General features: G+C 38.9%; 1 protein-coding gene across 22 annotated transcripts in view; it reads right to left on the reverse strand.

Annotated features, from left to right (window-relative positions):
• Positions 1-3441: 3441 nt before the first annotated feature.
• The window catches only part of SVIL (supervillin), a 254897-nt gene continuing 243965 nt past the window's right edge, over positions 3442-14373 (reverse strand). For all 22 annotated transcript variants that reach the window (XM_031939775.1, XM_031939772.1, XM_031939768.1 and 19 more), the window contains 6 exons: positions 13152-13285; positions 12132-12287; positions 10719-10862; positions 9243-9364; positions 5760-5915; positions 3442-4442 (listed from right to left, as the gene is read on the reverse strand). In XM_031939775.1, coding sequence (XP_031795635.1) covers positions 4356-4442; positions 5760-5915; positions 9243-9364; positions 10719-10862; positions 12132-12287; positions 13152-13285 — 799 coding nt within the window. In that variant the 3' untranslated portion in view covers positions 3442-4355. The remainder of the gene's footprint in view (positions 4443-5759; positions 5916-9242; positions 9365-10718; positions 10863-12131; positions 12288-13151; positions 13286-14373) is intronic.

A 14373-nucleotide genomic window follows, 5' to 3' on the forward strand; every position in this document is an offset into this window, starting at 1 on the left:
GGAATTAAAAGCCTCTTGATTTGTGGCTCAACACAAAAGTGCTTTCTTTTGTTTAGTTACTACCCAGATCTGCACGTATCATTATAGGCTGTACAGTGAAAGGGTGCCATTAGATTGAAGCTGTTTGATAATCTAGCAAGATTTAATAATTGCTAAATATCCATATACAGTACATTTGGAAGATAACTGGAACTTCAGCTATTATTAATTTTCAAGACTGGGAAAACCAGATGCTCCAGATACAGTTTTCTGCTTTTATAGTTGACTTTCTGAGGAGTTGTCTTTGGGCATTATTGTACAAGAGGGTTCAAAAGAAAGCTGGACAGAGCATGGTATTGTGTACTTATAAAACAAGTCAGCAGAGAGGCTTAGGCTGGTGGATCTCTTGAGCTTGGGAACTCAGACCTGAGATGGGCTAGACTATTGGGGGTCTGCACTAATTCTAACAACATAGAATGAGCCCCTGGTGGGGTTTGGGAGAATAAGGGTGGGCTAGGGTGCAAGGTTATCTGAGGAGGGGAGAGATGATCTAGATTTGAAATGAAACAGGTCAAAATGTTGATCAATAATGGGTTTGAGCCTATGAATAGTCTTAGCACTTCTAGGCTGGATGGGATGGAGAGATCCAGACTTTATTTAAAAATAAGTAAACAAATAAATAAAAAGATGGCAATTTGTTATTACAGAGGATGGTTCCGATCTTCTGAAGTTAAGGGTCCAGACCCTTCAGCTGATGAAGTGATTGGGTTGGATCAGGCTCTTCAGCTATCATCCAAAACCTTGTTTCTCTCAAATGGTTCCTACAATTAGGACTTGCTGGAATCTACCTAAAGTGGAATAAAGGAACTACAGTCTATGCTTCTGAATTTTTATCATTTGGTCATTTCTGACTCTTCATGACCCCATCCGGGTCTCCTCAAAATAGACCATCCTGGTGAGGGCTTTGTATTTGAATGTTATTAAGTGCCTATTATATATCAGGCACTATGCTAAGGACTAGGGGTACAAAAAGAGCAAAAGACAGTCCCTATTCTTAAGGAACTTCCAATTAATTCCTAAAGCAGCAAACACTCCCATGTTAAAATCAAGTACCCAAAATAGTCTTGGTTTCTGGGATGCATTTCTGTTTTGGTGTTTATGAAGAATGAGGCTGCAGGATAAGAAAGGAAAGGGTGGATAGTATTAGAGGTAACTTGAGGAACAGGGGAAAATAGCAGCTCTGTTACTCCTCCTTAAGTTGGTTATGGGGACCTAAGGGATTTGGAATAGCCAAGTGTCCAAATATCCTCCCCAGGAAGTCAACAGCTTTCCATTTTTTGTGTTGCTTGTGAGAGGACAGAGTAAAAAGAATTCTACTCCCCACCCTCTGAAGTTATTTTAAAATGAACCAGCCAAGTGCTTAGAATACATACAAAGTCTGATCTCCGGAAAGACATTGCTCAGCAACTTTAATGGAGATGCCGTTCCCTAAATGTCCATTCTCCCTTTTATCAGTGAAGGAAGGATTCTTAGTTCCCCAAATTCCAAAGTTCCAAAATAGCAAGCCTAAGAAATATCAGTGACTCGATGTTTGTTGTTCAAAGAGCTCTCTAAATGTGGTTACTCTGGGAAATGACTCCGAGCAGAGAAAGGGAGATATCTTAGGGGTTGATATATTCATAATTGGCTAAGTTTTTAGAATTTGCCAAATTCAGCAAGCGATGCTCTTTGTGGTTGGCTGAGACCTTTCACAGCAGCGCAGAATAAATAGCAACTAAAGAAAGGATAAGTATCAGCAGAGAATAGAAAAATAAGACCCACAGTTAGAATACTTGTGTTCTTTCCTTTACAAACTGCTTAGAAAGAAGCCAGCCCAATAAGTTAACTAGTCCAGCACCAGTATTTCTAATTCTACTTTTTCCCCAGAATCAAATCTCGCTATTTTGGAATCCATGATTCCTTTTGCACTACTTATGAGAGAAGGTTTGGGAGCAAAAGGGAATGAAGGAAAGAGAGGAAGGCAGGGAAAAAAGAATGGATAGGAAGAAAAAGTGGGGGAAGGAAAGATGGAAGAAATGAAAGGTGGAAGGGAAAGAAGAAAGAAAAGATGAGGTAAGGAAGGTAAAGATAGGGAGGAAAAAGGAAAGAAGGGATGAAAAGAAAGGAAGGAAAGGTGGGAGAAGAAAGGTAGGCAGGAAGAAAGGAAGAAAAGATGAAGAAAGGAAGGGAAAGGGAGAAGGAAAAAAGAAAAGAAGGGAAAGATAAAAAGGAAGAAAGAAAATGGAAAGATGGAAGAACAAGGGAAAAGGAAGAGGAAGGAATATTTGACACTTGAATTTTCTTGGTTCTCTTCTCTTTCTCCCTCATGAAGCCTTCTTTTCTCTTTTCTTTTAGCTATGGGCCCCAAGTTCTTGACCTTCTGCTCTTTTCACATTTATTTCCTTAAAGAGCTTAAACACAATGTGGACCACAACATAGCATTTTCACGCTTTCTGTTATTGTTTGCTTGCATTTTGTTTTCCTTCTCAGGTTTTTTCTTTCTAGATGAGATTTTTCTTGTGCAGCAAGATAACTATATAGATATGTATACATATATTGGATTTACCATATATTTTATCATATTTAACATATATTGGACTACCTGCTGTCTAGGGGTTGGGGTGGGGGGAGAAGGAGGGGAAAATTTGGAACAGAAGGTTTTGCAAGGGTCAATGTTGAAAAATTACCCATGCATATATCTTGTAAAAAAAAAAAAAACTTTATTAAAAAAAGAGAGAGCTTAAACACAATCCTAGCTTTGACCATCATCTCAGAATGGATGACTTCCCAATCTAAATGTTTCTTTTCTTTTCTCCTGTTCATATTCCTGGTTGCATAATTATCATTATATGTACCTTTATAACATGTTTACGGTTTTTCAAGGAATTTTTTTCTTGACCTGTACAGTGTCCCTGTGAGGTAGACAAAGAAAGCTTTGTCCTTATTTTGTTGATGAGGAAACAGGTGCAGAGATGAGCTTGCCCCCAGAATTACACAACTAACAAACGATGGAAGCAATGGAACTGAGTCGGGTCCTTGAGATAGCTGTCGTTTCAGCCTCTGTGCAATGAAGAGAAAAGATCATGATTTTGTTTTATTTGTGCATGGGTCTGAAATATCCAGTGTGGAAAAGTGCAATGGGAGCCTGCACTAATGCTGCAGGAGCTCGTGTACCACCTAGAATATAAGCACTGGCACCCAACCTGAAAACCTGATGAACCTGTATAACCATTCCCACATGTTCTTAGAAAATTTGGCAGTAAATTCTCTCTCTCCCCCTCACCTCATTTCTCTGTGCCAGGTCCCCTAAAAAGTGAAAGCTATAATAGTTAACTGTGGGATGTTGGTATCATGGGGCACTTAAACACAAGGAAGGACATTTCAGAAGCGTATTTTCTTGTAATTAAACAAAGGCCAAACAACTCATTGCCAAAGTTTTATTCTGAAGCTCTTACTTTGGAATCTTATATCACAAAAAGATGTGTTTACAAGTATTATAAACTGAGATGTTTTGTTTTTTTTTTAAACCTCGATCATCGTAAAGTAAAATTGTAGATACTGTTCCAAACCATCTTCAAAAACGCAGACCCAAACTTTTTTGTATATAAACTGTACACAAAACAAGGCACTATACATGTTTTTGTTTGTTTTTGGATATTAAGGTATGAAGGTCACAGAGTTTCTCCAGAGTCTCCAGCCCTAAGTATAAAAGTTTTGTTCCTTTAAGCACCGGCGGTACTCCTTAGAATAGCCCCTTGCCCATTGCCAAAGGAAACGTTTCAGAACGTGTATAAGATACATAGACTGTGGGATAGATAATTCAGTAGAAGCAACTCCATCTACTTCTCGGTATTGTTTTGACACCAAAAAAAAATTTTTTTTTAAGTGAATACATATTTTGTTTTGTTAAATACATACTTGAACTATATGGTGTTTATATAAATATAATTTTTTTTTTAATAATCCACAAGCTAACAAAATAACACTTTACAAAGAGAGCATCTTCAAAAAAGAATAGGCAAAGGCTGGATGGAGTCAGGAGGGCTGAGCAGCAGCTATGAGGTGCTACTGCTTTAAGTGCACGGGAGAGCCAAGTTTACAAACAGGAAATACCCTCTGAGTTGGGGGGGAGAAAGTTTTCAGAGAGTTCTCTTACACATTTACAAAATTACACAACTCCAGCTCAGGCAGTATCTAATAACTTCAAATCATTTCTACTTTGACTTTTAAACAATTTGAAGACCAGGACACATAGATGTCCATCTTCCTGGCCCAACGGTATTGAAAGTGACCACAGAGATTTCTCCAGCCTCATCTTCCACTGGCAGCATCGATGCTTAGAAGAGCCCTTTCGCTTTCTTCAGGTTCACCTGTTTCCAAGATGGCAGCATGTTATATTCTTCTCTGGTCATCTCTAGTGCAATCTGAATGAAAGAAAGAGAAAAAACCAATTCAGAATAAGAAAATCTTGTCTGGTTTTACAAAACTTGGCTAAAACATCTTCCACAAGAATTTTCTGATTAAAAACTTCTGCATCCTGGAGAAGAAAGGAGAATGGGAAAAAAAAATGTTTTTGAGCATATAAAAAAGGAAAAGTCAAGAACCAAAGCTTAAAATAAAAGCTGCTGCAGGGCCTGCCCTATGGGCGAAGACATTCCAAGTACCCACATCAGTTCCTTTCTTTCATTTGCTGGGACACCCCAAAGTAGTCATCCAACTTTGCAATGGATTCCAGGAGACACAGTGTGTCTGTATTCTCTTTCTGCTGAGGGCACTCTTAGACTTCTCATTTAGGTTTGCAACCTCAAAGGGTCCAAGCATCCAAATTTTGTCATTTCAATCTCTATAACTTCCCTCCAGATGGTCACATAGATAACATCCCAGTTCAGTCCTTTATGAACTCTTGCTTGGACTATTATTGCAAGAAGTTACTTTTTGGACAACCTTTCTTCCTCTCTCTCTCTTCCCCAAGCCTTTTTCCACTCTAGTCTGTCATCCATGTAGCTGCCCAAGTGATTTTCCTGAAGCAGAAGTCTCACCATGTTTCCCTCACCCTCCATAAATTCTGATGGCTCCCCATCACCTTTTATAATCAAATACAAATACTTGTGTGTTTGGCATTTAAAACTTTAAAATGTAGTCCTTGGCAATCTTTTCTGCGTTATTGTCTGTCTGCATATGCACTAGACGAATAAAACTGGCCATTTTGTTATTTCTCATTTGGGATGTTTCATCCCAAATCTCTACCCTTACAAAGCCAGCAAAATTCCTCTCTCTCCTCCTCTCTATTTCTTGGACCCCTGGTTTTCAGTTCAAGGGACTGAGGTCCCTCTACCCCTCCTCCAAGTACTATGTAGATTTTTAATGCATATTCTCTCTCCCATTTAAGCTCACTGAGAGCAGAGATGGTATTATGTATCTCTCCAAACACTGAAGCCGATTCTTTGTTGTTAATCAGTCATTTTCCAGTTATATCTGATTCCTCATGACCCCATTTGGGATTTTCTTGGCAGAGATAGTGGAGCAGGTCGCCATTTCCTTCTCCAGTTCATTTATACACATGGGGAAACGGAGGCAAACAGAGTTGAGTGACTTGCCCAAGGTCACACAGCTACTAAACATCTGAGATGAGATACTTTGAAGTCATAAAGATGAGTCTTCCTGCCTCTGGACCAGTGCTCTGTGCACCAGGCTGCCCACTGGCACTCAGTATATACTTAAACGCTTGTCGACCTACTTACTTCAAAGTCTTCGTCAGTAAGGTAGATTTCAAGCTTCAGAGGATCCACTCCTTCAGGGAGGGGCCTGGCTAAGAGATCAGCCAACGGATAAACGGTTTTACAAAGCTTGGCTAACACGTCTTCCACAAGAATTATCTGATTAGAAACTTCTGCATCCTGGGGAAGAAAGGAAAATGGAAAAAAATGCTTTTGAGTATATAAAAAGGAAAAATCAAGAACCAAAGCTTAAACTAAAAGCTGCTGCAGGGCCTGCCCTATGGGCGAGGACATTCCAAGTGCCCACATCAGTTCCTTTCTCTCATTTGCTGGGACACCCCAAAATAGTCATCCAACTTTGCAACGGATTCTAGGAGACACAGTGTGTGATAGACTGTGATAAATGCTGGGATTTTAGCTAGGTTAGCCACTTATATAATGATGTATATGTGTAACATGTATATATTTATGATACACACATAAGTATATTCCTGTACATACATGTGTGTAAATAAGTATAAGTACAGATATTCAGACATATAGGTGATCAGAGAAGAAAATATAGCTAGATTCACTGTGTGGAGACCCCGATAAGGTGGGAATAGGTTTCATTTCATACAAAATTTTGGGGGGTAGTGGGGAGGACAAGGGCCTGATGGGTTTTTCAGTGGTACAGAGAACTTCTTACATCATTGGCAAAAGCCACTTATCATTTGCCAGGGCACTGAGAGGTTAAATGATGTGTCTCCAGCATCCCACCATGTCAGAAATAGGAGCTAGATGGGAATCTCCTTGCTTCTCAGGCCAACCCACTATCCAGGAGATTTTCCACTGACCCTCCCAGTTTCAAAATGCAGCCCAGTGAGTTCCACTGAAAAAAAACTTGCAGTGGCAGATGGGTACAGACAGTAAACACTGCAGTTTTGCTGGCCTGTGTCTACCTTGGTCAACTGGTATATAGGTATATGCATAGGTAAATGACAATAAATGATGTTTGTTCAGTGCTTTTTAAAGTCTGCCAAGGGCAAGATATATAAGCGCAAAGAGTCAAGATAATAGAGAGAACCCTCGGAATTGCTGAGCTCTCCCCAGTTTCCCTTAGAAACAACATTAAATCAAGCCTCTAAATGGGATTCTGAAGTGACAGAATTCACAAAAAGACTGAGGGTGGAGAAAAAAAAACCACACAATGTGACTGTTAGTGTGTACAACATTCTCCAGGTTCTGCTCAAAATCACTCAGTAATAGTTCATTGCTCTCCAGAATGGCTGGATCAGTTTACAATTTCACCAACAATGCATTAGTGTTCAAATTTTCCCACAGCTTCTCTAACATTTATCATTTTCCATTTCTGTTATGTTAACCAAACTGATAGTGCATTTCTTTAATCAATAGTGATTTAGAGTATTTTTTACTATGCCTAGAGATAGATTGAATTTCTTCATTTGAAAACTGCCTATTCATAAGCTTTAACCATTTATTTATCAATTGGGAAATGATTTGTATTTATAAATTTGACTCAGTTCTCTATGTATTTAAGAATTAGGTAGGACCTTTCATCAGAACACCATCCCAACTTTCTGCTTTCCTTCTGATCTTGATTGCACTGATTTTGTTTGTGCAAAATCTTTTTCAAATTTAATATAACCATAATAATCTATTTTACATTTATTTCTCTCTCTCTCTTATATAGTCACAAATTCTTTCTTTCTCCATGTATCTGGTAGATAAACCATTCTTTGTTTTCATAATTTGCTTATTGTATCACACTTTATGTCTGAATCATTTTGACCTTTTCTGGGTATAAAATGTGATATGTTCGTCTATGCCATACGATTTTCCACTTTTTTGAGTTCTTTATCCCAAAAGCTGGAGTCTGTGGGTTTATCAAATAGGTGATTTTTAAAGTCATTAACTATTGTCTCATATAATTAACCTATTTCACAGTTACACCACTCTATTTCTCAGCCAGAAGCAGACTGTTTTGATGATTCTTGCTTTAAAACAGTTTTAGATCAGATATGGCTAGACTACTTTCCTTTGCATTTTTTTTCATTACTTCCCTTGATACACTTGACCTTTTGTTCTTCCAGATGAATTTTGCGATTATTTTTTTCTAGCTCTATAAAATAATTTCTGGTAGCTTGATTGGTATGGCACTGAATAAAATAATCTAGGTAAAATTGTCATTTTTATTGTATTAACTCAAACAACTACTCACGAGCAACTGACATCTTTTCAATTGTTTAGATCTGACTTTATTTAGGTGAAGTGTACAGAATTGTTTGCAATTGTACAGAACGGCCTGTACATTTTTGGAAAAAGTAGGAAAGTGAAAATTTGTTTGTTTGACTATGTAAAATTGTTTACAAAGGTGTGTATTTTTTTTTTTTTTTGATGGGGAGGGCATGTAGGGAGAAAAAATAAATGCTTATAAATTGGAAAAAAAAACTATCTCAAATGTTAAAGTCAAGAGTGTAAAAATCAAACCAAACACTTTCTTATATAGACTTCTTTTACATTTTTTTCAATCTAATTTTCCTCAGTAAGTGGCCTATAGGTATAGAAACCAATATATCACAGATTTCCCAGATATTTTTCTGATTTCGAATATTTTGTTCCATTCACAAATCAGGTGAAGATGCCCTTTATCAGACCAGGTGTCCTGACTTTTTGTTTAGAAAATATGGTGACTGTGTCTATGGCCATCCTGAAGAAAGTTAGAGAGAAAATTCAACAGAATAATTGGTATTTTCAGCTGGGATTAATATTCTCTTAGAGGGGAGTCTTGAGGGAACAGGATTGGGTTCTCAATTCCCTGTGTCAGATTTAGAGTAAACTGAAGCATCTTATATGTTATCAGCCTCTTTCAAAGTATATTATCTCCTCCTATCAGAACAGAAACTCCTAGAGGGAAGGGATTATCTTTGTTTTTGAATTTTTATCCTTAGTGCTTGCCATAGTGTTTCATACAATAGGAGTATAATAAATGCTTTTCATTGTTTCATCCATCCATCCATTCATTCCGTGAGCCACCACACTTCCTAGAGAGCCTTATTTTCATATTCAATATGATTTGGAAATGAAACAGCAAAATCTAGAAAATGTGAATGGAACTTCATTCTTGTAGAACTATTTTTTTTTTTAAACTTTTGGTAAGCAGGTGAAAAGAACCTTAATATTCAAAAGAATCTCTATAAATTTTTTAAAATAATCAGGCTTTCTGGGTTCTAGGAAGCTGAGTTACAATTGAAAATGAAGATGATAAAAATGATAAACATTTAAAAAAATTAATTCAGTATCATCCCTATGGGCTTTAAGATTTTTTTTCTGCAGAAGTTTTGTGTAAAGGACTGCCTCTGTAAACAATAAGTGTCACTAAAAATGGACCTCTTCTCTTTGAACTAAAAATTCACCCCTTACTCTTCAAACTTCCCCATTCCCAAGCCTCCTCCTCCTTCCCTGTGAACAACATCCCCAACCCTCATAAAGGGAAAGTACACATACCATTTCTGTGATTTCAGCAATGTCTTCTCTATGTTCCCAACTTGGAAACATATTGGTGAAGGTCAGAGGTTCTAACCCAGCATGAAGAAGGTAGGACTTGGGGGGTTTCTTAACATTTTTTCCTGTAATGACCAAAGACAAAAATGTTAGTAGATACTTCACAGAGTAAAAAGCATTTGTTTACTTAGTCATTTATTCTTAATCACTGTTGCTCATTAATGAAATATTTAAGGGAAAAAAGAACACCTTCAGATATGGGATTCCCGCCAAATGTCCATTGCTGTGTACTTTCTAGCTATTTCTCTAAATAGGGTATTAGCTGAGTCTCTGACTTTTCTGCCCCACAAAATCTAACATGCTCTTGGGCCTGATGGAGCCATGAAAGGGAGAAGGTTTCTGTTACATTCTCCAGTGCTTTTATAAATCTGGGAAGGGTTTCCTGTTATTCTCATCTAGACCCTGAGATTTAAGCTGTCCATTAAGGACTAAAATAAATGATAATGCTGCACAAATGCTTCTTGCATTTGAAACATGGAGTGATAATCAAATGAGTTCACTGATGTGGATCTCCTAGGAAGGAGAAATCACAATGAACAATGCAAATCAAAAGATCTTTGAGAGACTACCTCTTTTCCAACTCTACATAAAGGACAATGAAATGAGAAACATCTTACATCTTAGGTCAGCGGTCCTCAAACTACCGCCCCTCACCCAGGGCTATGAAGTTTCTTTATTTAAAGGCCTACAAAACAAAATTTTTGTTTTTACTACAGTCCGGCCCTCCAAAAATAGTCTGAGGGACAGTGAATTGGCCCCCTATTTAAAAAGTTTGAGTGTACTGGATCTCAGGTCAAGGAAACCTGAGTTCAAATTTGACTCTAGATACTAACTTGTATGACCCTGGACAAGTACCAACTTTTCTGCCTTAGTTTTCATATCTATAAAATAGGACAGTAATATTATATACCTATTTCCCAGGGTTGTGATGAGGATAAAATGAGATTTTTGTAAAGTTTTTTTGCAAACTCTGAAACTCTACTGAGACACTATTATTATTGTTGATGTTGACGGTTTAATTGTCACATAGATGATTTAATCCTGAATGCACAAAGGTCTTGACCACTTCAGAATACCTTACCATATGGATTTTGAATCTCTAATATTACAAATTGGATGCCCTCATTCCACACAAGAATAAATTTAAAATTCACAATCATGCTGGAAATATGGAATTCTCTAATCTCAAGAGAAATAAGCCTTAAAAAATGTAACAGAAAAAGTATTTTTTTTTTTTTATCATCAACTGTCAGATCTTATCAATGGTCTAACAGATTTATCCTCAAAGGAACTGAATAAGCCAATGAGAAGGAAGTTGATACTATGGACTGGTACCATGACCCAACGTTCCATAGAGCTGTTCTGGGATATTAACCAATAATTTTCACAGCTGAAGCATCGTTTCAGAAAGGAGCCCACCTTTGCAGTAGCGAAGCACCGTCTCCATGGCACACTTTCGGTCGTTGGCCCAGCGAATCCTGGCAGACCCCGTTATCTTGTTCTCAATTGGCCACCACCCTTGCCAGAGATACACTTCATGGTGGTTGTCGACGAGGAAAAGTGCTGTGGAGGAGACAAAAGGTCACCTAATGCATTTTTGAGGGTACAATTGATTTGCTTCCTCCCAAAATATATGATGGTTGAGAAGGAGAAGAGCATCCCCTTAGCAATGAGCGACAGAGGAGCCTCCTATGACAGGGTACAGCTTTTGCAGGGGTCAGGTAACTTAAAATTACTGGTGGCAGTCTATCAGTCCCCACCATTACTGCCGGCCTCTCCTCTGTTTCTTCCTTCTTCATCCAGTCTTTTCCTCTTTTTTTAACTGTGCTTTAGCCCTGTCAGTGGTAACCATGAGCAGTGCCAATCTACATTGATGGCATTCAGGGTTAAAGGAATTGCTGACTCCAGTTCTAATACATGACAGGGCCATTAAGATTTATATTCTGGGCTATTCTTAAGCAGTCTCTTTTTTTCCTTTTTAAACAAGATTGAGACCATGCAGGCCAAAGATATATTTTCAAAAAATAGTCTTTATCTTGCCCATCCCTTCCTTGCCAAAAACCTCCTCTCTCATTTCTCCTCTCCTTGCCCTCCCCTCCCCTTTCCATTAACAAGCTACTGAACTAAAAACTTTGCCTTTTCATTTTTTAGACAAAGAAAAGAGCTTATTCTTGTTGGTTCTGTACTTCAGGGATCTGAATACAGCTCACTTAGGATAATAGGTGTAGGGTTAGAATGGAACTCAAAGGAGAGCTGGTTTTCCTCTCTTGTCAGTCCAGACTGGGGAAATCATTTGTCCCAAATCACACAGGGAAGATGGGGCAAAGGTAAGTTCTGAATCCAAATGTTCTACCTTCACTACTTTGTGACTGGCTCACTTAGAATTTAGTTCTCCCTTAGATTTTTTTTTTTTTTTTTTTGCTTTGGATTGATTTTTAGTGATCTCTCCTAGGTCCAAAATCCATCCTGAAGAAAAAGAACAGATTTGGGAGGGGAGGGAGCGTAAAGTCTTTTTCTTTTTTGGACCCTCAATCCAAAGCAGGATTGGGAGGGTACCTTCTACTCACTATCTTACAGAGGTTCAATGTGTTAATGCTTCTGAAGAGTAGGGTGTGGGTCTATTTATGGATGTAACTTTGGGGAATGGGAGTGGAGAAGCGGCATGAGGTGGAGATCAGAGGAAAAGAAGTTCTTCCTGCCCCTTCCAGGAAAATAAGACTGTCCAGTTCCAACCAGATCCCAGGATGTCCCACCTTGTGGCTCTGTGACTGCCTGGACTTTTTTCTTTCCTATTGCTCTTCACAAATAGGTGGAGTTCCCACATTATCGTACCTGGCTGAGGGGCACTGTACAGGTCTTCCTGTAAGAAGGGCATGGAATTGACCACAGAAGGATCCCGGGCAGGATACATGAATTCCGTGGCTGAGAAATCTCCAGATGAACTACTGAGGATGAACAGGCGGGGCGTGAAATTAAACTTCCCAGGATCTTTGAAAGGAAAAGAACAACAAATGAATTAAAGATGAGAGATAGATATTGACCATTTCTGACTAATTTTCCCCCATCAGGGGACACCAGAGAGAGCCTAAGGCAAGAGGAACTGGCTCAGGCTGGCAGATCAAAGTGGAATCAGGTTTGTGAGAAGCCCCTGCATTCCAACTTGGGCAAGATGGGGGGGGGGCAGTTTTAATAAAATAAAATAAAAGGAAATGATTTACATTTCCTTTGAGTTTCAATAATCCTGCAAAGGAATTACTATACATTTTATCATGTCCATCTTGAGTAATGAGTAAACTAGGGTTCAGGAAGATTAAATGACTTGACTCAGGTGGACTTGAACCCAGCTTCTCCTAAATCCATATCTGATTCTCTGACCCTTAAGTTGATTCTTTTATGACATGGCTGATGTTCTTGAAAATATCATGTGAGCAAATGGGAAAAGCTCCACAAAGCCAAGTTGAATGATGAGCCTTAACAGAGTATCAGTGGTCCTAGAAGGCTCAGGGCATGAAGAACTCTACTCAAGCCCTTCAGGGGGTCCTGTCTGCTTGAATCTTTTGGCAATAATGAAAAATTATTGTGATAGATGGTAAGACTTGGGGCAAGGCTGAAAGTAATAGGAGTAAGAGTTTGGGTCAACTGCTTTATTTTGCTTTATTGTGTAATGCCACCCAAATTTTCCATTCTTGTTTCACAATCAATTACAACGCTGGGCACAGGAGGGGGCAGGAATACTGCCATCTTTGCTGCTGCTACTACTTCACCTAAAAGACTTTTCTTGCAGACAAGCCCGAGAGGTAGGGAGAGAAGGCTCTCCCCAGTTTGCTGACCCGGACACTGAGGATGCACTACCTTGTAGCATGCAGTCGTAGGCCTTCCGATCTTTCCTGCCTAATGCATCCCAGAATCCCAACGGCTCTGACCCTTCATCACACTCATGGATCGTCACCTTGCTGCTACTGTGCAATCCTGCTTCCAAGGGACATCTGTGGGGGGAAAAACCAACACAATTTTTATATTCCTTGTATGTATCAATAGCACCAATAATCCCCAAGTCCAAACCTGAGTTTGGTTTGACTACATCCTGGTCAGTCACATGATCCAGTTTTCCCTGACGAAAGGAATTATTGATCTATTTTGAGCTAACACTGGCTCTTGGACTTCAGCTTAGAAACGATGGTGAAACCTAAGGGAGTCTTTGGAGTATTTTATTCAAACCCTTCTCACTTACTTTAAAAAAAAACATTTTTTTTTAATTAAAGCTTTTTATTTTCAAAACATTTGCAGAGATCGTTTTTCAACATTGATCCTTGCAAAACCTTGGATTCAAAATTTTCTCCTCCTTCCCGCCACCCCCTCCCCTAGATGGCAGGTAGTCCAATACTTTTGATCACTTTCACTAAGAGATAGGGTTATAAGATAGAATAAGGTGTTAAAATGAAATATTTAGGGAAAACGTGTTTCATTCCATGTGACACCCTGAAAGAACAACAGCTTTAATCCTTCTCTCCCAAACCTGTCCCATGGAAAGCTAAGCTGCTTAGGTGTTCCTGGAAGAATGAAGCGGATCAGTCTCCTGCAGAGCAGGGTAATTTGGAAGCCTCCCCACTATCCTTTGGTCTGTAAAATCCTCTGGGTTCCTCAGCAGGTGACCATGACTCATCCTGGTTGATCCTTATTTGGAGTCAACCCTAATTGCCGTGCCTCTGTTCTTTTAGCCAGAAAAAGCAATTTTTTTCTTGGAAAAGGTTCATCTTACTGCCTGACAAATAAACTAGTTGCTTCATACTCTCTAGTGGGTGAAATACTTTCATGGCCCTGCTGCCTGAGAAAAGCTAGACGTTTTAAGGGCCTGAGCAAAAATCTTAGAATGTGATCTTTTCACCTCACTAAAAAAATAAATAAATCTCCAGTACTGGAAATGGGCATCCAAATGGGAATGGGTCTTACTCAAAAGACTAATCCCCAGAAAAGGTTTACTCTTTGTAAGTTCAGAGTGGAAGTTCTTTGCCTTTCTTTTGTGTGTGTATCGTGGAACCCTGTGTAAGTCTGGTAAGGCAAATGGACTGCTTCA

The sequence above is a fragment of the Sarcophilus harrisii genome, chromosome 5, assembly GCF_902635505.1.
Source record: "Sarcophilus harrisii chromosome 5, mSarHar1.11, whole genome shotgun sequence".
In the NCBI taxonomy this organism is placed as follows: domain Eukaryota; kingdom Metazoa; phylum Chordata; class Mammalia; order Dasyuromorphia; family Dasyuridae; genus Sarcophilus; species Sarcophilus harrisii.